Source organism: Plectropomus leopardus, chromosome 1 (genome assembly GCF_026936395.1).
Source record: "Plectropomus leopardus strain MGB_pleo_1.0 chromosome 1, ASM2693639v1, whole genome shotgun sequence".
Classification (NCBI taxonomy): domain Eukaryota; kingdom Metazoa; phylum Chordata; class Actinopteri; order Perciformes; family Serranidae; genus Plectropomus; species Plectropomus leopardus.
In genome coordinates, this window is record NC_142176.1 from 19,236,320 (window position 1) to 19,263,977 (window position 27,658).

The following is a 27,658-nucleotide window of genomic DNA, read 5'->3' on the forward strand; positions in this document are numbered from 1 at the left end:
TCTCACACAACTCATGCAGTATAATCCAAGTCTCATTTATCCGATTAATTCTCAGTACTTCTCAAACACGTTTATTTACTTAAAACGCTATTATTTAAAACACATCACAAAAAGTGTCATGCATGGCTGGGTAACCTGCCTCGGCATGCGCGTGCGCCCTGCTCAGGTAGAGCTCACACGCAGGCGCGTCCTTTGGCACGGTCAGGGCGCGCTACTCATAGACGGAAGTGTTTTATGTTGTAACTTTTAGCGAAAAAAATGTATGTCTTTGGAAAGTACTGAGCACACAACTGGATAGTAGAGATTTCGACTATACTGCTAGAGTTGTGTGAGAGTTTGTAAACGTGTGTTTTATGTAGTCTAGCTGTTGTTAAACAGGGTCCCAGTGAGTTTTATTCATGAAGACTATTCCCCTCTCTGGATTCTCATTCACTGTGGATGCATGCAAGAAAAAAAAGTTTTCTTCACGAATTCAAGATAACATGCGGTGAGTAACTGACAGCCTATTCTAATAGACTAGCCATTTTGCGAGTGAAATATTTAAATGAAAAAATGTGGAAATAACAGGAATAGCAACAGAAGATAGTAGTTGCACTAAATGTGTAAATGGATGTGATAAATATGTGAAGATTTGTTGCAATTGTCTCAGGAGAGCTCTGTGTTTCTAGGTTATAATTATATATATATATATGAGACAACACTGTCAAATCTGACAAGGAAAAGGGAAAGTAAATATATCTAGCTATAAATCTTAGTTTATGTTTCCTTTCCAGTTTACTTGAAATTTAGCTATTTTTACTGAATTTTGTGAAGCTGTTACAACTTAAAAAAAATGAAATTACCTTGTTCTTTTGAAGTGTTAGCTACTCAAATAGCAAGTTAATATGACTTAACTTGATCATCATAAAGAGGATTTTGCCAATGATGAAGTTAAGAGATTTGGGAGTTCTGTGTTCTTAACATGTGCAAGAAAAGGCAAATATAATTGACTAGTTTGCAACTGGCAGAACATAGATATATAGCACAGTAAACTTTGCTTACCAATGTTGCTAAAAAGTAGAAGGATTAATTTAATGTAAACATGTCATTTTTAAAAAAAAAATTGCAACAACTTATTGTAAATTAAGCAAACATAACCAAATTTTAAGTGAACTTAATTGCATATAAGTATCCTAAATATGAATTACAATTAATAGTTATATTTCATTTCATTTTTCAAGGCAATCGATTTCCTAGATTTTTTAAGAAAAGTAAAATCAACTGTCAGATTTTACATTGACAGCGTCAAATCAACCTTCCAGGTGTATCTCACCATAGTTTAGATGATAGTTTAGATGTTTTGAAAATTCACTCTGTTACTTTTTTCATATTTGCAAAAAGGAGGGTTGATGAATCTCATGTTACACAACAACTAACGTGAGAACAGAGACACAGCATGAAATTCATCACAATGAGAAGGAGAATAATTTCTATCCAGCTGTATAAAAATCAAAATTGTAGGAGTCCGTTGTTTAAAAACCTCTCTGCAAACTCAGCGTTGGAAGTATTAAAATTACGACGAGCTTTGGTACATCTTATATATTTAACAGCCTACAATAATAATGATAATACTGCATGTGAGGGATGGTGCCGGCTATCAGCAGCCGGCTGACTGCCACTGATTGATGTGTAACACTAGAGACCGCCAGTGAGCCATGCTGCGCGCGTGGCTCTGGGCGAACGTGAATGGTGAGTAAATGCGCCTTATCGACTGTATGGGCCTATCGGCTGTGATGGCATGATGGTCATTATGAAAGCACACGGGCAGCTCGTGACACTGACACTAATGAAAAAACCTTAAAGAGGCTCAACACGTGAGCGAGAGGTTGTGGGCTACAACTTCGGCAGGTTGTGCGTAAAAAAGGTATGCGCCGAGATCACACGTGAATCCCATTGATTTATTTCACGTTTAATCACCGGTATAATGATGATGATTGATGATCGGGACTGACTGTGGGAAACATATCCATCTAATTTCTGGCTCAAATACCAGGTTTTTCTCAATACTTGTGTTTCCATCTGCGCTCTCTATGTCACAGAGCAGCGGTAAGCCTCTATACTACACTGTATATGGATTAATATAGCCGGCTGTCTGTCATAATTACCACTATTATCAAAATGGGTGGCTACAACAAGCCTGAAAGCTGTGTTTTATTGCCATGGGCGTTCATTTTTGAGCGATAATGATCTTTGTAACAACACGAATTATGCATAAGAATATCCCAATTTATTTCTGTCACCATGAGCCGCTGATTAATGTGTAGTTTGGGAGTGAAAGTGTGCGCAAAATGTCTCTCTGGAGCCTCAGATGAAATGGTCAACAACACTGAGGGCGCACGGATTCCTCCCCTCAGCTGAGTAGACGACCTCCTACCGACTTACTTCACGTCACCCCGCCCGTCTGCCTGCCGTCTCCTCCCTAAAACCTTTTCTGCTGCGACCATCCCTTTGAGCGACTCTGGGCTTAGGGGGAAAAGACACTGAGAGAGACAGCGGGAGAAAGTGAGAGAGAGAGCACAAATTACACGCAGACTCCCCAACATCACCTAGACTACCTGCTCCATCCAGCACAACAAGGAGGAGGAGGACGCACAAGTGCAGGCGCGTCCATGCGTGCCAGCCGAACAAGACAATAAGCGGGCAAAAAAGGAAACCACACGCTGGAATAAGAGTTGATCTTGAGAAACTCTTTAGGGGGAAAAAAGAGCGCAGCTTTGCTACAAGAAAGCCTAAATGAGTACATGGTAAGAAGAGTCATGCATCTCAACAGAGAAGAAGATAACAGCAAAGGTGAGCCAAAGATTTCAGCGGCCATCGGTGGATGGGTTTAATCCTCTGTATAGTTCAAAGCTCTCGCGTTGGTTGCCAGATGCCCTTGAGTGTGTCATGTTGATGTCAAGTAATGATGCTGGGGGTCATTCCAACAAGATGTGATGGTTTCTGTTATTGCCTGTCTGCCTTTCGCCAAAAAAAGAGCCTTGCATGGCAGCGAGAAGGGCTGTTGCATATACACCCCAAGGTGGCAATGTGGGGACTGTCTGTGAGAGACAGTCACTTGAGCACTTGTTGTGTCGTTTTTCGCACGAGGTGACCTGAGCGTAAATGCACAAGGTCATCCATCCTCGGTCATATTGATGAGCAGCGTGTCGGTGTAGCTGCGAGGTGCGTGTGTTTGCACTGTTGTCTGTAATTGAGTCGCCACGGATGTGTGTCCTCCGTTGTGGTCGGAGGGGAGAATTAGAGAGCAGACGGTGTGTAATGACACGAACCCCTCCATCAGGATAAGTAATGATGGAGTAAATAGCTTGTGATGCCTCTACCAGAGACATGCATTGTATTTTTTAACTCCTAATCTTTGAACTGAGGTCGAGGTCACTGACTAACACCTGATGCTGAAGGAGATTTGCCTCTGACTGTCTGTCGACATGACGCAGCTTGTGTCTTATTATACATTGTTAAATAAACACCAATAGGACTTGACTTGTGTCCACCACACCCACATGGAGTATGTTCAGCATCATTTTATGGACAGTGTGTCTATGGCATGCATAACCTGCAGACTTGTATCACCAATTTATTGCATGCAATATTCAAAAACACTCCAACTGCACATGCAAATGTAAAATAAGTGAGGTATCAGCAGTGCGATTCAGATCAGACGCCTATTGTCTTTAGTTAAAATTTTGAGAACGCTATACCCCAAAGTAAGTGTTTCTCTATAAACTCACATCCGAGCAGCATGCTGATAATGATTTAATATTGCTGGCAAGGGAATACAGTATTTTGTTTTTTTTATGCGCAGCTGTCAAGCTTTATGGCTGGCTAATATCTTTGTTTTTACCAGCTGTAAAGCATGCTGTTCAGTGAGGAGTTCCCTGTGTGGTGAGTGGCGCCCTGCTCAGTGGCACTCTGCATCGTCCCTCATCCAAAATCAAAATGTCTTACGACCTCATTGCCAGATATGGGTTCACCAGGGACAAAAGATGAGTCACCATCTGCAACTAGAAGTGATTTCATGATTACATGACAGGTGCATATGTTTGTGAGTGTGTGTGTGTGTGTGTGTGTGTGTGTGTCAGACAGAGAGAGAAAGAGAGAGAGAGAGTCTGAAAGTGGGAGGGAATGTGTGAGAGAGAGGTGTGCAAGTCAAAAAGCATTGGTGAAAAGGTGAAAAACATAACAGCAGCCACACTGAAGCACTCAGTTTTTTTATTTTAAAAAATACTGGTGTAAAAGTTTTCTGTAAATGCAGTTGAAGCAACTTTTTGATAATGAAAAAATAATAATAAACACCAGTGATAACAGTGCTGCCACTACAGATAATAATAACAACGAATATAGTGGTAGATTGATGGAATACTTGATTAATCACAACGGGAAATTGCAGCATTACAGCAGCCAGTAGTAATAATGATAATAGAAATTCCAGGAAACATCTCCTCATTTAGTTGATTTCCCCAGCGGGTAAAAAAGTAGAGCAAAATATCTCAATGAAATATACAGTAAATAATTAAAGTGTGTGATATTAAAAAGTATGAAGTGCTGATGTTAATATTTTTTAGGTTTACAAATGCTCACATCACCATACTCTGGTAAACATTCACTTCAAATTACATTTATTTCATGAAGTAAATATCTTCCATAAAACTGATGTGATGATGAAACAGAAACAGTAACACTGCAGTAATACAATAATAATGAAAAACTTTGTGCCAAAAGAAGCAAGCTGACTGGTTTTTTTTTATCCGTCTTTACAGTAAATCTGTTACTCTGACAAACAGCTGTTAACAGTGAAACTTATTGTGTGTGACATTTTAAAGATGCCTGAAGTTCTTTAATGTTTAAGGCTATAGCCTGTTTTACCGCTTAAACCCTCAACTGGAGCAGATGGTGTTTTATGGTTACAGGCTGTCTGCTGTGTCAAACTGAATCAGATCAATAGCTCAGATTCATTATCAGAAAATGTATATGCTCAGCCCCAAGCGTTAATTGTCACGTTGCATTAAATTAGGGTAGTCTACACCAGTGGTTCCTAAACTTTCTCCTTAAGGGTCCCCTTCTCTGTCATTGAGTGAACTGATGACTGCTGAGTAAACTGACAACTGCTGACTAAGTGACATATTTTATGCATATTTCATATTATGTTCAATGCATAACAATATCGCCACAGAATAACTAATAATCTGTAAAAAAATAACCCAAATAGTAAATGCAAAAACTGCAGGAAGTTTCTGTGAAAAATTCAGATTCATTTTGAGCAGATCTTTTTTCCTGTGAATATTGCATTAATGAGTTTCCAGTGAGATATTTTTATGGCCTTTTTTATATTATTCTTTGCAATTTGTTTTTTTTTTCCCATCATATACACCTCATAAACTATTTTTTTGTGTTTTAGTCTCTCAGATGCTCAGCCATTGTTCTGTCAGCTCTGTGGTTGGTTCAACTGCATACTTTTGTAATGCAAGACAAGGCTGGTTAGCAGGAGGTGAAGGTTTGGGGTGACCTCTAGCTCACCTGGTAGAGTGCGCGCTCCAAATGGCTCGGGCCTCTGCAGCAGCCCGAATTCAAGTCCAACCTGTGGCCCTTTGCTGTGTGTCATTCTCCCTTCTCTCTCCCAGCTTTCCTGTCTACCTCAACCTGTCCTATCAATAAAAGGAAAAGATGCCTCCCCCCAAAATAACCTAAAAAAAGGTGAAAGCTTTGTAAATATAGCTTGTGTTCAGGCCTTCACCACGCCCTTATTCTGTGAGATGTTTTCAAGTTAACCCTTGAGGAAATTGGTTCTTTCTTTCTTTCAAAAATATGGGAAAAAGGCAATGTGCAATGAAAGAAGAAATTACCTAAAACTTAAAAGAAAATAATAAAAAGTCCAAGAAAATTACCTGAAAACTTGTAAAAACAAATAAAATATAAAGTTAGAAAAAAGTAATATATAATAATAGCACCACAGGTAGGAGGAAAAGTAGGTATTTTAGATTTTCGTGTGAGCTATCCCTTTAAAATCTGCATACTTCGTTGCAGAGAACTCAATTGGATATCTTTAAAAGTCAATAAAAACTGAGTCTCCTTCTGAATTAATGTAAATGAACACAGAATTATACAAGTACACTGTTCTTAACATGGCTCGAAAGGTGCACGTTAGTTAAACTGGAGATTGTACATTTGATGCAGGTGTGAATGTGAGTAAATGGTTGCCTGTCTACAAGTGTTAACTCTGCGATAGACTGACAGCCTGTTCAGATTTCATCCTGTTTCTTGCCCAATGTGAGCTGTGAGAGGCTCTAACCCCCGCCGCTGCCCTGCACAAATAAACAGGTTAGAAGGTGGAGGGATATCTGTGGAGTTTTACCGTTTTAGTCAGTAGTAGCTCAGTTTTCCTGTATGTGTGGCTCGGATATGGGTTCTCGCCTTGACGTCATCAGGATATAATTTCTGGTTGCTGCCACATAATGACTCATAAAAAGACAGTGAATCTAAACGTTGGCAGCTCTTCATGCTGCAATTATTTATTCTAGTGAGCTGAGCCTCATTTGTGTTGATGTCAGTGAATGGGTTTAAATTTGATGCCACAATGTAAGGTCCATGTTTTTCTGAATAGCTCATTGATCAGGCTGTCCAAATCTGTTGAGTAAGAGTAGACTACATAACCTGCTCTCTACAGGATGTTATTGTGTATTTCTTTAGAGGAGTACAGTGAATTGTATCTGATAAAACGTGTGGTGAATAAGAGGAAAGGCTGCATTGTGGAGCATAAGCAGAGATACTCTCTAAAGTGGCGCAGGTGTAAATGTCAGGTGTCAAGTAGGCCTCAATGCAAGGTGCAGCAGAGAATCATTATTAGTCCGACACGTGAACAGTTGGAGATAATTGCTTAATATTAGTAGTATTCAGATTCAGTGGGAAATGTTTAATTATGTTATGGTTCATAACTAATGGGCTGGAATCTTATTAGTGGTTTGAGACAAGCTGCAAGAAAGAGAAGCGAGAGACAGAGCAGTAATTAATAAAATCTGAGACAAAGGTAGTTGTATTCCCTGTTTAACTCTGAGACACAGTGTTGGGAAGCAAGCCACTTAGATTTAGAGACTCAAGGGACGAGACGCTGAGGCCATGAAAGGGGAATTATTGCTCTGTTCTACTTAGCTGCACACATATTTACAACCAAAGAGGAATATGATAGACGTTCACATCATAATGATAGCTGAAGAGAAAAGTCAGACTGGAGGGAGGGCCAAAAGAAGATGCAATGTGTCGCAGAGAGGGAGACGGGTTTGTGCGTGTTGAGCAGGCTGAATGAATTTCAGTTTCAGTTAAATGTCAAAATGATTTCCCTCGTGGTGTACAATTTGAAATCAAAGAATCAACAAAAACATTTTTTTTCCTCTGATGAAGACGTCATGTTGAGACACGTCAGCAGATTTTGTCGGTTTGTTGAGTTGTAAATAAAATAACCAAAATGTGCTTTTGTATCACTATGGGAATGTCCTTTTTTCTAAAGCCACGGCTTTAACAGACAACTAGTCAGCTCTCCAAATTAAATGACAAAACACTTTGTTTGTCCTTGCACTCTACACCGAAACATACAGTTTCTCAGGGTTTTCCCCTGAACAGTTGATAGGCTCGGTGGCAAGTATCTTTTGATGGCGGCCCACTGCTGGCCAGCAACAGACTAATGGCAGCATCTGGGGTGCATACCATAATTTCTGTGATAACAGACTGACAGACAGAGGGCTCTAAACTAACTATCTTTGTTTTTACACGTTACTATCAGTTACAATCATTAAATTTTCCAATTAAACATATTTGTTTTGATGCAGCCAAGTTAAATGAAAAATGTTTTTCTATGTTAAAAAAGCAGAATTTGATCTCATAGATATTCATATAAAATATATTACAGATTTAGTGTGACGGCCAACTCATGAATAATTGAAATAGTGGGACAAAACATTTTCAGAATTTTATAGGGCCTGCTAAAAGTTAGAAATGACCCTGGCAGCTGGTTTGTCCACTCAGCACATTCTTATCCGAAGTGGTCACATACCACACCTTTGCAGTGGACTTTCACGTCCAAATATTATGGTCAGGTATCCTTCTGCATCTGCTCTTTACATTCTGGGATGCCGCTGCTGTGATGTCAACAAATGCACATGGTGGAATGACGCTGCACATGGTTGTGTTGAGGCAGCAACAGCACAACACTGGGATGTCAACAAACGCACATGCTGGCATGGATGGTTAGATTTAGGCAACAAAGTCACAGATGCTTAGGTTTAGTGGAAGGAGGCACATGGGTAGGTATGGAAAAAAACATCACATTCGCATTAGAAGTGAACACCAGACTGCCAGATCAAAGTCCGGGTTTGTTCTTCTTGTCCACCTCTCCCTCCTTACTTTATGTTGTTACTGGCAGCATTTCAACCTAATGCCACACTGCCTCATTTTATGAGCGCGGGACAGTCTCAGCCCGGCTGCGCTCTGAAGTGACACTGCCCATGCGCGTTTAGGGTGGACACGGCATGTGCCGTCTGGCTGTCCGCCAGTGTATAATAACACCTGACACCGCCCAGCGGCGTTTCAAGCGCACGCAAAAGGTTCCTTTTGGCATCCTGCTCTTACATCAAAAGCACTGACAAAGCTGTGCTATTTTATGAGTTAAGAATAAGTACAGTAGCCTGGTAGCTCAGTGAATAGAGCGGCGCCCCATGTACAGAGGCTGTGTCCTTGCCGCAGTGGCCGCCAGTTTGGATCTGGCCTCGGCCCTTTGCTGCATGCCCCCCCTTTCCCCATTTCACGCCACACTGTCCTGTCAATTAAAGGCAATAAAAGCCATAAAAATAAAGAAGAAGTACAGGCTGACTCTGGGGACCTATGGCATCACTGTTGGGTGTGGTTACAGGTGCAACAGAGCCGAGGTCCTCACCACACCCATTAGTGATCCTGCGTATGGTCTCAGGTGAAAAAGGCTTGAAACACTGAAGGGCAGCCACACTAAGCTTTTCAGTCTGGTGTTAAGTTACTCTTTATTTGTTAATATTGCATTTGTTCATACTGCATAATTCAGAAAAGGAGGTTGTGCATGCAAATAAAAGAAAGTCCAGATAAAAAGTTGTTTTAAACTGTCTATGAAAAAAAAGAAAAAGCAATTTACAAAAGTCTAAAAAAAGGGCTCAATTTTTTAGGCACTTTTGAGACATTCATGATGTTGTTTGCTGGTAACTGTCACATGGAGGGTCATTAATATTAGAGCACATTCAAATAATGTATTTGTATGACTCTGAATCCCATCATAAAACTGTGTTGGCACAGACAAACACATTGTAAGATTGTAAGAAGAGACTGTATATTTGTGTATTGTGTGTGTGAGTGGTGTGTGGTTACACATGCCTGTGCTCTTACATAACTCTGTTGCAGCAGCAAGTCCATGCGAAAGACAGCATCCTAATTGTTCTCTACGTTCGCCTGGCTTCTGTCTTTTCTCATGCTTGACCCTGTTCACCATCTCGTCTGGGTGTTACTGTGTGCCTCGCAATTATTGATAAGTAGTAACATGCAAGAAAAACAGACGGCCAGAGATGGCAGAGAAGAGACTTTGGAATCTAGATACATCAAGAAAGTAGCCAACCACTGTACTAACAGTGTGGGCTGAAAATGTTACTGGCAGATATAGGGGGCTGGTTGAGAAAGACAGAAATAGATAATTGGAGACAGAGGCAGAGAGAGAGAGAGAGAGAGAGAGAGAGAGAGAGAGAGAGAGAGAGAGAGAGAGAGAGAGAGAGAGAGAGAGAGAGAGAGAGAGAGAGAGAGAGAGAGAGAGAGAGAGAGAGAGAGAGAGAGAGAGAGAGAGAGAGAGAGAGGCTGTCTAGATTTTGAGAGAATATCTGTGTTATGCCTCCCAGTAGTGAGTACTTGTGAAGAGGAAGCAAAAGAGAGAAAGAGACATACACTATGCTTTTTAATCAGTGAACTCATGAAGCAACACTGGTCTCTAGACACTGACAGTGAAGAGCAGAAAGACACAGGATAGAAAAAGAAGAAGCTGGATCTGTCTTTTTCTTTTTTGATCCTGATTTATGTTTACAGGTTTGAAAAAAAGGTGCTCTCCAAGCTCTTCTGTTTGGTAAAATGCTGACAACAAAAACAATACATTTAACATCTTTAAAAAAAGATTTTATTCCACTAAATATAATCAGCGTGATGTCTTGATAAGACTTGTGAGGCGAGATAGATGGATGCCTCTGTGTACATTAACATATATGACAGATTTATTTGAGCATTGACTCAAGCGTGTGATGCAAACAGCAAGAAAGTGTTGAATCTTCACATCTTCACATGCACACACATTTCTGTCTGAAGACTGTTCTCACTCCTTTTCTCTGTAGTTCCCAGAGTGCATAGCATGTAATCACATGTATTTCTAGGTATTAATTTTCACCTGTCAGCCATTAGGTTGTGATGCATGTAGATCAGGATACTGCTTATTTGGGTGCCACTTTTGCAAAATGCCAGGAGACCGGGGGCCAGTCGCTGTAGCCCCATACATGTGTCTAGGATTTAGGATGTTTCTCGGATTTGAAGAGATTTCTAGGATTTTAGGATGTTTTTAGGACTTTAAGAAGCTTCTTGGATTTTTGGACATTTCTAGGATTTTAGAATGTTTCTAAGATTATTAGGACATTTCTAGGATTTTAAGAGATTTCTAGGATTTCTGAATGTTTCTAGGACATTTGTAGGATTTCAGGACATTTGTCTGATTTTAGGTCGTTTCTAGAATTTGGGGACATTAATGGCTTAGCTAGGACCTCTGTCAGATGGCGTGGGGCATCCTCCACTGGCACTTTTTGAATAAACAAGCTCTGTTTTGATGCTGTTTTATGCACTTTGGCACTTTATGTATAGTAAAAGTACAATAACAATTCCCAATATGAATCACTTTATTTTTATTGTGAATGAGAAAATGGTTTGAGGGCCACCTGGCACCATAAGTCCAGTACCACTGAAAAAGACAATATTCCTACTAAGCTGTTTATATGTCTAATGAAAATGAATATTCCGCAAACAATCCCGTTTACATGCAACCATGCATACTCTGATTAACATGCCCCAGCATGTCACTTATCACATCAAAATATGGAGAACAGCCAGAGCTGCTTGTCATTTTGCTTCTTTGCATCAAAACAGGATTTTTTCACAGTTTCCCACTGGTGGCGGACTCATTGGACTCCCTCTTTCCTTCATTCACCTTCTTGAAAAGGTCGGTACGGCAATATTTGTGCATATCCAAAAATCTGTTGATCTGAGTCCTTCATAAAGTTTAAAGGCAGGTTTGTTTCTTCTTCCGACTAGATATGAGGGATTTTCTTTTGCATGCATCTCTACCCCACAGCTTTGCAAACTGTTTGCGAGTTAGTTTGTTTACAATGTTGTCCATGACAACGTATAGAGTGGACCGTAAACAGACGAGAGATCGAGCGTTGCAATCAGCAGCGAAAACCCCAGTTGAGACACATATTCCTTTGCTGTATACATGCCCATGCAATGCTCCAAAACCTGATTAATACCAGCATATCCCATGTTTTAATCATAAAATGCTAAATTCGTAAAACGACCTGATTCGGAATATCTAAACGGAATGTGCTGTTTTTATGACCGGCATCAAATTCAGAATATTATCACATTCAGAATAATAGAGGAATACTGGTGTGCATGTAACCGTAGTCTTTGTCTCCTGGGAAAACTCTCGTGCTTTTCTAGAAGCTTAATGAACAGTGAAGCTATTTAGATAAGGTCACGCTTCTCACAGGCCCTCTGGTTGGCCCTAACTGGAAACCCACTTCTGCCCAACAAACTCAAAGTGCTGATTATCTTTATTTTTGGTAGATACGTAGGAGAGGAGAGAAAGATATGTTTTGGGACTCCTGTCTCAATCCACAGTGGCCTTGTGTGACTCTGAGAGGCTCTCAGGATGAGTAAGGCGGAGGGCTATTTGTGGTCTCTATTCCTGCCTAGACTTGAGAGAAAGGAGCACTGTCGCATGAAGAGTAAGAGTGTAACTTGGCTGTCCCCAGTATTATTGAACAGGACACAAAAATTAATTGTTTAAGTGGAGGATTAATGGCTGTCTGTAATAACAGATAGAAGGATGGATGACAAAGAATAGGAAATAACCCAGATACAAGACGTGTGCACCCCACCCAGACTGAGAGAGGCGAACAGGATATTATAAGAACAGATAGCAGCAGTCTAGCCAGGAACAGATGGTGAGAAGGAGCTACACACCGACGGGATCTTCCTGCCAATACAGAGAATAGTGTCAGCTTTTACATGCGCAGATGCATACTAACAGTCTTGGACTTGTAAAAGTCTTGATGAGGTAGCGTCAGTGATCTCAAATAGCTATGTTGCTGTCACTGTCACTCCCCTTCATTTCCTCTCTCCTCTTTTGTTCAGTTTTCTTTTCTTTGCCAGCTCTCTGTTACTGTACCAACGCTCGTCCTCTTCTACAACATCCACACTGCAGTTCTTTATTGTGTCACTTTGAAATTTTATGATAATACATTGCTGATGCCTGACTGATGCACTGCACTTTCGTTTGATCCAGTTTTGGATCCCTATTCCCGGCAAAAACATTTATGTCCGACTGGTAAATTATTCATTACAGGTAGTAGAGAGGCAATATAATTAAATAAGCTAATGCAAAGAAGCTCTCAGGGACTATTAAATGTAGCACGAATGTTTAGCTCGCAGTTAATTAGGTTTATACTTTGTCTGATGCACATCAGACATCCCAACCAAAGCGTCCCCCAGGGGGTAGAGCACGCACCGGCTTGTGTCTAGGTAGCATGCGGAGTCCTGAGAGTCGTGGAGGCCTGTCTTGTGGACTCTGTAGGCCTGGTTGAATTACTGAACAAAAATGACCACAAAGGGACTACAAAGTGACACAAGATGACTATGAAGACACAAAACAATCAAAAAATACACATACATATCTCAAAGAGAGAGCAAACAACCATAAAGAGTTGCAAAGTTACTACAAAGCAACAGAACACAACCAAAATGGCACAAATATACCTCAAAGAGACACAACATGACAGCAACAGATGCAAAGAAAAACAAAGAGACACAAAACGACTACAAAAATTCACAAATCTACTACTACAACTAGGTCACAAATATACCTTGAGTTTCAAATGACCCTCCAAGACACACAAAATGACTATAAAGAAATAAAACAACCAAAAAAAAGACACAAATATACCTTAAAAAACACCAAATGACCACAAAGTGATGAAAAGGAACTAAACAAAACTACCAAGAAATACACAAATACATCTCAAAGGGGCACAGAATGATTTAAAAGAGATGAAAAGGAACAACAAGGACTCACAAATATACTTTGAAGAGACAACAAACGACCACAAAGGGATGCAATAATACTACAGAGACACAAAAAGTGGCAAAATTATACCTTAAAGAGACAGAAAACAAAGAGACATGTTAAAAGATGCATTAAAACTACAAAGAGATTCAAAAACTCCACTAAGTCTGTGTGTCTTGTACCTGAGGTGGTGGGGCCTTTTAGGAGTATCTGAGCCCAGGACCCCATTGTTTTATATCCGCCCCTGCCTGTATGGAGAGCTGGTGCATATTAGAACTGCTGGGTTCACCTTAATTGACACAAACTTACCATATTTCTTGCTTTGGCACAAATTCTCATGTCACTTTTTTTGCAAACTTTCGCTCATGCCCTGAATAGGCAGTCGGTATTCACTTTTAAAAAGATGTACAATACATGATTGACAAGTATTCTCCTCGACTAAAACATCTGCGTTAACCTCTTGTGCACCAGACTGGATAAATGTAGCGCTCTCTGGGCTGTCAGAGGTCTGTGGTTCCTCAGGGCAGCTGTCCTGGGAACGATGTCTTACATTATTCATCAAAATCAGTTTCTGTTAAATCCGAGGTAAGATACAGCTCATGCAGTTGCAGAAACCTGCATGATTAGCTGCAGTATGAGGTTACTGAGAGTCAGGCCAAGTCACGTCGTAATCACTCCCTGTAATTTACTGTTTGATCTGGCCTCCAGCTACAAGGGTCAATGACATCCCAGTCGATGGTTTTTCAGACTAATATAGAAAATATACAGCGTATTTGTGAGAATCCCGGCTTCAACTCTCTGTTTATATTAGTTTATATTAGCAATCTTTTGCTTATTTTCTTGATTAACAGACTTATTTTTTAGTTTATAAAAGGTCAGAAAAAGTGTCAAAAGCCCTCCACCAGTTCTCAGAGTCCAGTCTTTGAATGAGTTTTGTTTGAACAACAGTATAAAAAAAGCAAAACAAAACTCATATATTCAGTCTACAGTAATATAACAATCATAGAAAAGCAGCAAATTCAAATTTCACAAGTTGGAGATTTTGGAATCAGAGCATATTTGATATTTTTAGACATGTTAGCAGCATTGCTCCAGGGATGGTAATATGTATCTATTGGCAGTAACGCCAGATTGGGCTACTTTTTATTAAATTGGGCGGGTTGTGATAATTTTGCCTACTTCTTCTGCCATTTGGGTGGTTTCCACCAGCGAACAGTTAGGCTATATTCCAATAAACCTGCCCCTCTGTTCATTTTAGAAACAATGGCGTAGGTTTTGTTTAGACACTGGGGGTTGACATATGAAACAGGAGGTTTGGGGGTCCTCTGCAAGAACATTTTGAGCATCAGTCACATCATTTTTTGCATTCCGGCAAATCTGTATGCACCTTTTCTGCATCGTGTTATGGTATAAACTGTCACGGTCTTGGAGAGCAGGTAGCAGGCTTGGACCCAAATGCAGACAACAAAAGAGGCAGCTGGAGGAATTCAAAGATTCATCTCAAAAAGCTCACAGTCCCACAATCAGGAAGGTGAAAGCAGGCATGCACAGGAGAGCAGGCAACAGAAGTCCAACCAAAAATGAACTGACAAAGAACAAAGGAACTGGGCAGGTATAAGTAGAGACACACTGATTGGGGAAGTGAGAACAGGTTGGAGGACCAGTGAGGGACAGATGAAAGTAGTCAGGGTGAGGGAGACAATCAGACCTAGTGGGAGAAGACAAGCGCAGGAAGTGAAGTGATCTAAAATGAGAGGAGATGTGAGTGGTGCCTTTTGGTGTTGCGCACTTATGCTATAAGCCCTGACAGAGTGGCGCTATTCTACGAGTTCTGAATGAGTACGGGCCGGCATATAAAAACACTACTAAATGCTCTGTCCAGACACATTACAAACTGAAGCCACCCAGCAGCATATCATGCTGCCGCAAAAGGACTCTATTGGTGTCGGTACCTTATGGCGAAATCACTGACAAAGCGGTGGTATTTGACGACTTTGTAATGAGAACCTGCTAATTATGCCTCGGTTCAGCCTCACAGATGTGCTAACTGACTAGTTCTGCCACATTATAGAGAGTTAAATGGCAAATGATTTTTAAAATTGTTGCCAATTAAGTTTTGTTGATTGACTGTCTCTCCAGATGAGGCGGCTGAAGAATGCAAATGCCCCCTCCCCCTCTGTTTCAGACAGAGGCACAATGTCTGACCTGACAATCCGCACTGTAATGTCTGAGAATTTGAGCTGCTTCCCCCCGTCAACCTTCACCTGCCAGTTTCACTCTGCTCTGAGGCCTGGCACATCCCCACTTTTGTCTCTTCCTCAACGATGAAAGCAGCGGTCTGCGTTGCTGGGTGAGGTGGCTCGCCTTGGACGGAGGCCCCCGAGGATGATGTCTGCTACAGCCTTCGGCACCTGGTCACCGTGCGGCCACTGTGTCCATTCTCAGGGCCGCTGAGCAGCTGCAGCTGAAGATTTGCGGCAGCGTTCTTCTCCTGAGGCTCAGAGGGTATGGAGGTGACTCAGCCTTGCTCCTGAAGAACAGACCGGACAGGCTGTTGCAGAGGCAGTGAATTAATTTAAGAAAACTCTTAGCAGGTTGCAATTAAATGTACTTCTCTCACTGAATTCCCATCTGTCTCTCCAGCTTTTTTTTTTTGTAGATTTCCTTCTTGATTGTGCAGCACATTACTCTTTCCCTTTGATATGTTTTGTACAGTTATTTGTACAGTACTCATGTATTCCCTGAGTAGCTATTGACTACAAATATGTATTCTCTCCTCCCTTCACTCATCAGTAGTCTGCTCAGTCTTGGTGCACAGCTCTTATTATCTGTTGTTTGTATGGCCGGCACTGTGAGATACTGTTGTGTATCTTACAGTGGATTCAGTGGGTTTATGTTGAGGATCCACAGAAAAGACAGAAAGGTTATTTAGAAAGTATAAATGCACATATAGAATAAAAAGTGCCTTTAAAAGCCTGGAATGACCTGCACAACCTTTTGATACAAGCCACCCATATTTTCCATTAAAACTAAACGCCCACCACCTGTTCACTGATGAATGTAATTGCCATATTCTTGTTATCAGCTATCTATACTGTCCCCTCCACAGGGGAATGAGGTGAAGAAATATGAGCGTGTTTGTTTACAGGTTAGCCAAATCGGGGGTCCCAACCCGTTTGTAAATGAGGGTGTTTGCTCATGCATATGTGCGTGTGACTGCGTTTGCAATGATGTGTGAAAATGTCCACATCAATTTTTGCATTAGTGTCAAGCTGATGTTCTCCTGCTCCGGCGTCACTTCTGCTCCTTTCTCCTTCAATTCCCTTCCCTCTGCTTTTAATGGATTGTTTTTTTTATTTTGCCTGTATGTCTAAAACCATCATACGTTCAAAACTGCTTAAATTATAGTGATGGAAAGTGGCCAAGAATGGAGAGGGGAAGGAACAGGAGGAGGATGCAACGCAATGATGGCACTTCCATTGAGGATTTGGAAGAGAGAAGCAGAGATGATTTGCAGAGGGGAAAAAAAACACAGATTCAAGGAAGAGAAGAGTCAATATTTCCGCATTTATCTCAAGTATGAGAAACAGAAAATAAGCCCAAGGCTGGGCCAGCTGAGGCCCTAAATATGCAATAGTTCTACCTTTATGCACTACTAAGCCCAGACATTTTCACCCGTCTCAGACAGACACAGTAAGACGGGATAAAACAGCGTCAGAGATTCCTCTGAATCAACATGTTATCAACATGTGTTTGTGACCATTCTCCTGATAAGATTTTAACAAGAGTCTGACACAGTGGTTGGCTTCAGCATGAAAGAGGGATTACTATAGGAGCTGTAGGATTACTATATCAATAGCCTACTTTATGGCAAGGTTCAGTATATTTGAAATAATACACTACGATGTATCCTTCCTGGCGTCTGTCTCGAAGGTGCCATTTTTTATGTCCAGCTTGTCAGTTCATTTCACAATCAGGAAAATCAGAGTATTTGTATTTTAATATGTGCAGCAAATTTCATGATAATCCTTCCAATAGTTGTTAAGACCAACCCAGTCTCACTCTCACCTTGTCAAATACTAACACATTCTCATCCCAACTTGTCACATGGTGCCGCTTTGTCATCCACGTCTACTTATGACTTATTAGGTATTCTTCTCCATCAGCTGTTTATGCTCCAGGATGGCGCTACTGTGATATTAACAAATGCACATTGTGGGATGATGCAGCACATGGTTATGTTTAGATGACATGAGCACATGGCAACCAATGTGGACTGTCAACAAATGTACGTGCTGGCACGGATAGTTAGGATTACACATAAGAGGCAAATGGTAAAGTGTTGGGAAAAAAACATCACATTCATATCGTATGATAGTGGTTTGTAGAACTGATTTATCTCCCCTCCTGCCCACCCCAAAAGGTGCACTCATGCTCCTTATGTGTCGCTGTTGCTGGCAGCATTTCAATACTGTCCTTTCGCATTTCATGTGCGACCAGTTCTGTCCGATCTTAAGTGACATCTCCCAAATGCTTGTCATGTGGATATGCAAGATTCATTTTGGTGCATGCACTTACGCCAAATGCACTGGCAAAGTGAAGGTATTTGGTGAGTCTGGAATGAGAATGGACTGCAAATACTGATGCTTGATCGTTGGGCCTCATGCACCAAGGTGTCCTTCAAAGGCAGCATGAGATGCACCAGGCAGCATCATTTTTTTTGATGCTTCGAGCAACTGCCGTTGTATAAAACGTGACATACGTGACATATGTCATGTGACATTACATTACGTTGGTAACAAACATACTTATTTTAAGCCAAACTATAATGTTTTTTTTTTGTCTAGGGCTGTCAGTGTTAAAATGTTAATCGTGTTGTGATCAAGGTTCATACATAATGCGTTGGGGTTTTTTAAGTGCCACCCGCATTCCTGTCTATAAGAGGATGTACCAGGCTGAGTATTAAAGCTACAATAAACAGTATCAAGTCAAACTAGGAGACCCCAGGAGTCAGGTGGTACCAACTAGCATGCCATGCTAGCTTCTCAGAAAGGGGGCTGAGACTGTGTGCTTTTAAAAAGCAGAAACGGTACATTTTTTTTGAAAACCGAAGTTTAGTTTGAACAGACAAAATGCATGAAATGACCCCGAATTGACACGCCATCCCTGAGCGTTCAAAACTGATGCAGGAGGGGTACTAAGAGTGTCATAGTTTTACATGTAGGGCCACTAACCAAGTGTCAGTATTTGATGAGTGAGTATGTTTTGATGAGACATTTCACTCAAAACCACAAAAGTCAATGTGTAGTAGAAGGAGAGAGAGAAAGTCAGTCAGGCTATACGGAAATTTTGAGACTCAGCAAAGTCATTAGGATTCATCATCTGGAGATCATGAATGTCTTCACAACATTTCAAGGCAATCCATCCAATTCTTGCTGAAATATTTCAGTCAGGACCAAAGTGGTGGACCGACTGCCAAGCCGCGAGCGTGCCTAAAAAATGTACGAGAGAATTATTGGAAAAGAAAGGAGAGGAAGGCAGAGAGGGTGTGATTTATTGAGAGGTACAGTGAGCAGGACATAAAACAAGAGTTTTGGGGGCTGGTTGGTGGGTTTTCTGGTTGTTTACTTGGTTGGATTGATTGGTTGCTGGAGGTTACAGGAGAGAGAACCAGACAGCTGGGTACAAGCCCAGTCAGTGTTTATTTATAAATAAATGCTCTGAATAATTTAGAGGAAGCATCAAGAGACCACGTGGGATATTCCCAAGTTGGATAAGAAGAGGATACAAAACCAAATCCTGAATTTTTCAGGGTACTCTCAGGTTTTTCATGTTCTCAAAAAAAGGCACACCTGAGGAAGAGAAGCTTGGATCTTAGTGGAAAAATGCTCAGTCGATTTCCAGACAGATAGTAGATAGATATTATGAAGATTAACTCAGATAACATCATCAGACTACTGTCTGCCCCCTATTTCCTTAAAACTGTGCCAGCAAAAAAAAAAAATCCATCATGCTGTAATCTCTCTATTCATCAATTTCCCCCCCCTCTTTCTCTCTATCTCTTTGTGTCTTTCTATTCTACATATGCCACAGTATTTGCAGTGTCTGCTCCTTATGATGTTGTCCTAGATTGCTGTGGCACTAAGGCCCCCGAATCATAAAACAATGGCGTGCTGCATGGATCACAGGAGCACACAAATCAGACACATAAAGGCAGAGATAAATAACAAAAAAAATAGCAAAAAAAGAGGAGTGCAGAAAGAGTGTGCAACTGTGTGTGAGCGTGTGCATGATGAATAATGTGTTAGAAAGGTAGATGAGGGGTTATGGAGACGCTATAGACAGTGAACTGAGAGATAGACAAAAAGAGGAAAAATGAACTCCCTTTCCTGTAGTTGCACTGCATTTCATCCACAGCTGACAGATACAGTACGAATACAGAATACAGTGTGCGGCTCTTTAGCAGGGGTACATAGATGTGACTAGCACCACCTTAAATATGTAAATACAAGTGGATTTAAAACAAAAAGCAGAAGAACAGCATCTTCTATGTAGATTCAAGTTCTGATGATGACTCTCACTGGCTTCAGTTACCAGTCATTCATTTTCTTCAAAGCCGCAAAAGAAGTTACAACTTGTTACATCATCTATCCAGATTCGGTTGATAAAAGCTTTGATCACTTGTGTTTAATGTTCACGTTCATTTATCATATAGATGGTTTTAATACTCACAGACACTGACGTTGCGTGAGTTGGCTCACAGCACAGTGTACATGAGTTAACAGGGAGAAAAGTAAAACGTTTCATCTGCTCTCTCTGCTGTGGATAAAACTGTTATGAAACTACACTGTAACAATATCCATAAGACTTGATGGACAACACTTAGTGGACAAAGAAACAAAGAGAGAATAAAAAGTATCAAAAGTATTCATGCGTTATCTTTTTGACACTCTGGCAAAAGGAGCTAGCTTTATTTGACTTTTGTTAAGGTTATGTTAACTTGTTGTAATGAAGCTGAACATGTGGACAGATGTGGAAAACAAGCGTGGTGGTGCATTCAAACAGTGATGAGAAGCTGTGATGGCCAAAATGCAACTGTTTCCCAGAAAATGCTACAAAATCAACATTATTCTTTTCATAATGTTTGTTAATTGTTTGCTTTCAGGTTTGATTAATTGATTTCATATTTTGTCAAACAAAATTCCCAATTAAAAACACTGTAAGAAAACCATTCAAGACTGTAGAAATGTCAACTATTTGTAATTTCTAATAAATGGTGTAAAGCTAATCTGTGGAATTTTAATTGTAAACCAAAAAATGTTCTGTTTATATTCATTGTTACCGCTCACAATATGTGTTCATTAAATCCTAAAGGCCTATATGCACCCCTCACATAGCACTCATGATATGTTTTTGTTTAGATATTCATTCTTTGTATAGTTTCACACCCGAAAATCCCTCACATGGTTCACTCTGTCTCAGTCAGTCTCACTCAAACACTCACTCAGTAGGTCTACTGACATTCACTAGTTCACTAAAAAGGAAAAGTAAAAAAGCTAACGTTATAGTGTGGTGAAGAAATGAGTCCTAAAATGCGGAAGTCCGTTAGCACCTCCGGTTCCCTCGTCTTAAAGTCTGTGGGTTTTTTGAATGGGTTTTCGGTAAAATGCCCGAAATAAGCTCTGTGGTTAACACAGACTAAAGATATTTAGACGCTTTGTTCTGCAACATAAAATACGTCCGCTTAAACCCGATTTTTGAACTTTCAAGGTGGCTAAATGGGACTACGGTGTTTGTCAAGGACGTTAGTAGTCATCACAGCGAACACAGAAACTCATTTAATCCACTTGTCTGCCTTTATAGCTTCAAAGGGTCGCACTTAAACTTGTAGATTTATCTGTTTCTAATATATTTCAATCATGTTTTAACATGTTTTTACAGTGTTTGTCGTTTAAGTTGTGCAACTGCGATATTGTTTGTGTATAGCCTAACGATAGCTTTTTGCTTCTGGCGATTCCATTTAAATGCTTCAAAACTCACAAAAGTCTGTGAAGATTATCGTGCTGAACAAAACATGGAAATCTCATAAACTTGTGTTCGTGACAGAGCTTATTTTTGGCGACAATCCCAGCCAACAGCTACTTCCGTTACAGAGGAGTTGGCAACACTGGTTTCTACCAGCTGTCTGTCATTTCCACTCGACAACAATGGGCTACCGTGCTGTCCTTCTGCAACTGAGATTGCTACACAAATTATGAAGAAAAATCTTGCAACTCTCTCTTTCTCGTTTTTGAACAGGGGAAAGATACAGTACACTCCTGATTTTCTGCAATCATCAATATGTTGATGAGTGGTGTATCTTCCTTTGATAAAACCAAACTAAATTAACAGAGACACCAACATGTAGACAGTATTCAAAAACAATAAATCATTTAGCCATGTATTGACTGTCCGATACAGGGCCTTATCTAATAATGTGACATTGTGCTGTGGCCAAAGTTTAGCCAGGCTGAGCTAGCTAACGGTAAATATCTACTACTTCTAAAAAGATGATTTAAGATTTCTTACTTCTTACAGCTCCTAAACAGAAGCTAACACAATCTGCGAATATTTTAAATAATTCTGATTCAATTCGACCTCCATGTAAAGTGAATAAACATGATATTTTCACAACACTCATCTGCCTTAATGACAGTTTACACATTTTTACTCCCTCTGATGTATTAAATCTGAGTGAAACACAATGCAGAATTTTACGGTAGACGTATGTGATGTCAGTATTGTAACGTAGTTACATAAATAACTTTAGATATTCATTTTGTATTAGAAGCACAGTAAATTGTTAGCATAATAACGTTAGCCTACATGCTCAGTCTAGATGACTAAATTCATAATTTAGAAGGTCTGTTGCTGAGTTTATTTTATAATGGGAAGTTTTGTAATGTAGCAGAGAATGTAGTCAGACAGGGGGAGAACAAGATGTACAAGATTTTATTTACTTATTTATTTTAAATGTAAAGCTTCCAGGGACAGAGAGGAATATCACATGCTAACATTTAGTGCCAGATCTGTAATTCTGGGAGTCCTTCTTCGAAACTTGAAAAATAGTATTATTTCTTTTGTTATTTAAAGCAAATGTTAAAGAAAATGTAGTATGTGCATTAGAGCATAATAATAATATAGTAGTAATGGCAGTTATATACTGTAGTCTGTGGTAGTAACCTGTTCCTCTCTGTAGGTAAAGTGTACTGTTGGTTACTGTTCAGGGTGCTTGTTCAACACTGTTGTTGCAGCTAAACATTTAGCCTGGCCTGGTGTAAGCATCATTACAGACATGGACAGATCAGCAGGTAACAGAACACTGCAAGGACATTTTAGAACATAAAAAATTAACGTTAGTTAAATTTCTGTAAAAAGCAAAGCTTCATTTGCAGAATTCAAGGCAAATTACTTGATCAAAAAATTGCTGTTGGTGGTTAGCCACCCAAATTAGCATTCATAGAAAGTCAATGCGATGAACTAACTACTGTAATTTCCGCTATTTCACCACAAGTTGCACCCATAACCATTTCTTCATGAGTGCCGTCCACAGACATCAATGCATGCAGAGATTATTCACAGTGCATTAGAGCAAAAATGCTTGTTTTTTACTGGTAAATACATCTTTAAAGTTTAATTAAGTGACCTTATTATTAAGTGTTAGCTGGTTTAACTACATAGTGGCTCGGTGGTTATATAGTTTATCTGTCAATGTAGTAGTTGGTAGCTTAGCTAACAGCATTTTTAAAATCAGCTGCACACAGAGATACCAATATCTACATAAAACTTAATAAACTATTGATCAAATGAAAGATTTGCAAGTTCACATTCTCATTTTACGACTACAGTTGTAGGCCATTATTTATATATCCTTTCCTCAAATCTTTCACAAGCCTGCTGCCCACCCCACTGTCTCTTCTCTTTACTTACTTTCCTCTCCCAGCTCTTTGGTGAGTCACCTTTCATGTCTGAGTAATTATATGCACACATGCATAACAATACAGACATAAACAAACTCATAGATGATTTTTCATAGTGATAAAAATGTATTAATTTTGTTAATAAAAGTTGCATAAATTTAATGGAGAAACTAACATCAAAAGTTTCAATAGGTGTATAAAGATGTCTGAACGGCTGATATCGCCATCACAACTCACACCAGAAACAAGTTAGACGGATAAATATCATCACAGGTAAAGGGAAAAATATGTATTTTTGGTTTGGGGGGAATTTTCCCTTTAAAGAGGGTTTTGCTTGAGGTTATTAGCAACATATGCAATTAATATGAACAATATTTCCCTAATTCATCAAGACTGATTATTTCTAGTAGCAGTGACCATCACATACAATTTTAATTTCCCTTATGATATGAACATGAATCTACTGAGAATAAAGTTACTGGAATATTTCTAGGCTTTCGTGTAGTTTGAGTCTACCAAATGTAATATATAAAGGTAAATATCATGAATATGAATTCATTTTAGTGACTTTAATATAATAAATATACTATGTACTGTAGAGAAACAGAAGAATATATGGATAAAATACATCTGAGTTCAGATAAAATTATTATTTTTCATTGTTTTTTATTATACTGTATGTGTATGTTATTCACACGAGTACAATTATTTTTGTTTATTATTGTTTTTATTTTTGACAGTATTTTTAGAGAGATTTTTATTGCAAATTATTGTTATTGCTTAATTAATATCCAGCCCAAGCTCTCTATGAAGACAAGGAAAAACACCCCAAAAGGGAAGAAACCTTGGGAGAGGCAATTCATAGAGAGATCTTGACTCCACAGACGGCTGGGAGAGCAATAACTCTGCATTCACACAATGAGTGACACAGCAACAGCGTGACCAACTGCATTTTCGGCGAGTTTGCGGGCATCCATCCATCCATCCATCCATCCATCCACTCATCCACTTCGTCAGCTTATCCGAGGCCGGGATGCGGGGGCAACAGGCTAAGCAGACACCACAAGCAACACCTCCAGCGAAAGGCACCCAGGAGGCATCCTGATCCGATGCCCGAACCAACTCAACTGGTTCTTTCGATGCGAAAGAACAGCGGCCCAACTCTGAGCTCCACCCGGATGTCCCAGCTCCTCAACCTATCTCTAAGGCTGAGCCCAGCCACCCTCCCGAGGAAGCTCATCTCGGCCGCTTATATTCGCAATCTCATTCTTTCGGTCACTACCCAGAGCTCATAACCATAGGTGAGGATTGGAACTTAGATGGACTGGTAAATCAAGAACTTCACCTTCCAGCTCAGCTCCTTCCTCACCACAACAATCCGATGCAACTCCTGCATCGCTGCGGATGCCGCACCAAAAAGTCTGTCCATCTCACGCTCCGTTCTACCCTCACTCGTGAACAAGACTGCAAGATACTTAAACTCCTTCGCTTGGGGCAGCCACTCACTCCCCATCCAGAGGAAACAGTCCACTGTTTTACAGCAGAGAACCATGGCGTCAGATTTGGAGGTGCTGACTCGCATCCTGACTGCTTTACACTGGGCTGCAAACCGCCCCAGTGCATGCTGGAGGACACAGTGTGATGGAGCCAACAGAACCACATCATCTGCAAAAAGCAGAGACGCAATTCTGATGTCCCCAAAACAAACTCCTTCCTCCCCTCTGGCTGCGCCTTGAGATCCTGTCCATGAAAATCACAAACAGGATCGGAGACAAGGGACAACCCCGGTGGAGGCCAACACCAACTGGGAACGTGTTTGACTTCACGCCGAGTATGCAGACACAGCTCTCACTTTGGTTAAACAGGGACCGAATGGCTTGCAGAAGAAACCCTGGCACCCCGTACTATCACAGTACCCCCCCAGAGGACTGCTCAAGGGACACGGTCATAGGCCTTCTCCAAGTCCACAAAGCACATGTAGATTGGATGAGAAAACTCCCACGACCCCTCCAGCAGCCTCGCTAGGGTGAAGAGCTGATCTACTGTTCCACGGCCCGGATGGAACCGGCATTGTTCCTCCCGACTCCGAGGTTCGACAGTCAGACAGAGCCTCCTTTCCAGCACCCTGGAGTAAATTTTCCCTGGGAGGCTAAGTAGTGTGATACCCTAATAATTGGAGCAGTTAAATTAGTTGACACTTCACCACATCACTGGAGTGCTGAGGAAAGTCGAAGCCAGTTCAACTCTTTCAACGTCATGTGCATCATGCACATCACATATGTCACGCGCATCACATGCGTCACGCCCATCAGCAGCATCAAGTGTCAGCGTCAGTTTGACCCTCCATGTCACCAGTTTCCATTGAAAATGTATTGTAGCCTGTAGCTGTTTGACTTGTAGTGTGAATGCAGGATAACAAAAAGGACCAAGACTGTAAAATAAAGAGCGGGGTTGGTGGAATTGGGGGTTGGGGAGTAGTTTGGAGAATGGTGGTAATTCAATTCACTTGAATAACCGCTGGAATCTTTTCCGCAGAGAGAGTCTTTTAGGCTTGTTGTTGACCTCTTTTAAATGGTCCTCTAGGGCAGCAATCCTTTCTGTCATACCATCGCATCTCCTCTTCTGCAGAGTTTCCTCGATGTCGCTGAGGGACTGGAGGAGTTGGGTCCTCTCCTCCTGCCACTGATGCTGCTGACTCCTCAGGTCATTAAGTGTCTGTGTCACTCTAGCCATCAGTTGTTTATTCTCCTCTCTCTGCTGGGCCAGTTGAGTCTCAGCTTCTCTCTGGCTCACCTTTTGGTTATTTAGAGCCTCCTCCATCTTCTCCACCTCACGCAGAGTGTCAACTTCACTGACCTTCTTTAGTGAAATTTGGAGCTCAAGGTCACTGATCTTTTTTACCCTTCTCTGATTAGCCTCATTGTGGAGAGCCCTATTTGCTTTGATTGCTTCTTTCAGCTGCTCCACTTGAGCTCTCAAAGCTTCATTTTCCGTCTTGAGCTCTTTGGTCTCCATTCTTCTGCTCTCCCTCTGTTGAAGCTGGTGCTCAGAGATGCGAATCATGGTCTGCTTTGGAGTACTGCTAACTGTGAAGTATCAATAGATGTAGCAACCTCCTGTGGTACGTCCACTTTCTCTGCTATGTCCTTTTTGCCTAGTTTGTCTAACTTTTATCCACCACTGAGTCTCTGGGCGTCTTTTTGCTGGCTTTGGGAGTGTCTTTGCAATACTGACTGCTCTGGCCAAGTTTATGAACTGTTCGTCCTAAAGTTAGCTAATGTGTCTTTTGATGATGAAATAGAATGTGTCACTTGATGCAACAAAAGAAACGGAATAGAACGTTCATCTTTGTTCTTTTTCTATTCTGTTGCTAGGGCAACAGCTTTGATTTACTTCCTGTCACCTTTTAAGGAAACTTTTATTTCAACTGTGAAAAAATCCTTAAAAAAAACAAAACAAAAACAAAAACACACACATTACTAACTAATTTTAATGTGCAAGTTTGTTTACCTTGTTATTGTTCTTCAAAAAGATCATGGCCCTGTGCAGCAGCTGCATCTTAAGCCTCTGTTTGGTCCAAGATTACATCAGGATACACAAACAAACGGGGCAGGAAAGCAGATATATATATTTATGAGAAAAAAAAATTGGATATAAAGTCCATTTTTTAAATGTATGATCTTCCATATTCATGAGTTACATTTTTAAGTAAGGAAGCACATTTATTAGTTAATGAATAATGGAGAGGTGGTGGGATCAGATAAGTTTATACTTCTATTTCTTTTTGAACATTGGATTTTACTGCTTCTTTTTTTTCTGTTTCTTTTTTATGCACAATACTTTTGTTGGCTTGTATATTTATGATCTTGGGGAAAAAACATGTTCGAAATAAAGATTTCAGTCAACCAATCCACAAATGCCGAATTAATTGATTTAAAATAGAAAGACCAAGGCTACCACATACAATTTATGCTTTTTCAGTATCACGGGAAGTTTAACTTTCATTATATATAAAGGCTCAAACATGTGCCTCACAACAAACAGGAAGATTTCAACAATGGTTTCCACCAGCTGTTTGTCAGTTCCACTCAACAACTATGGGTTACCATGCTGCCTATCTGAAACTGAGATTGCCACACAGTTTATGAAAAAAAATCTTGCAACTCTCTTTGCCATTTTTGAAGAGGAAAAAGATAAAGTCCACTACCAGTTTTCTTCAGTCATCAAGCTGTTGACAAGTGGTACATCTTCTTTTGACAAAAACCATCTTTGAATGTAATTAACA

The 27,658-nt window shown here is 40.4% G+C and overlaps 1 protein-coding gene across 3 annotated transcripts in view; it reads left to right on the top strand.

Annotated features, from left to right (window-relative positions):
* Nucleotides 1-1,895: 1,895 nt before the first annotated feature.
* syt7b (synaptotagmin VIIb) overlaps nt 1,896-27,658 on the top strand; it is a 142,788-nt gene continuing 117,025 nt past the window's right edge. For 2 of the 3 annotated variants that reach the window (XR_015776493.1, XM_042487660.2), the window contains exon 1: nt 1,900-2,829. Coding sequence is in view for 2 of the 3 variants with exons in the window: in XM_042487660.2 (XP_042343594.2) it covers nt 2,781-2,829 (49 nt within the window). In the remaining variant the exon portion in view is untranslated. Of the gene's footprint in view, nt 2,830-27,658 lie in introns of all 3 variants that reach the window. The other variant, XM_088077153.1, reaches the window with a different exon arrangement.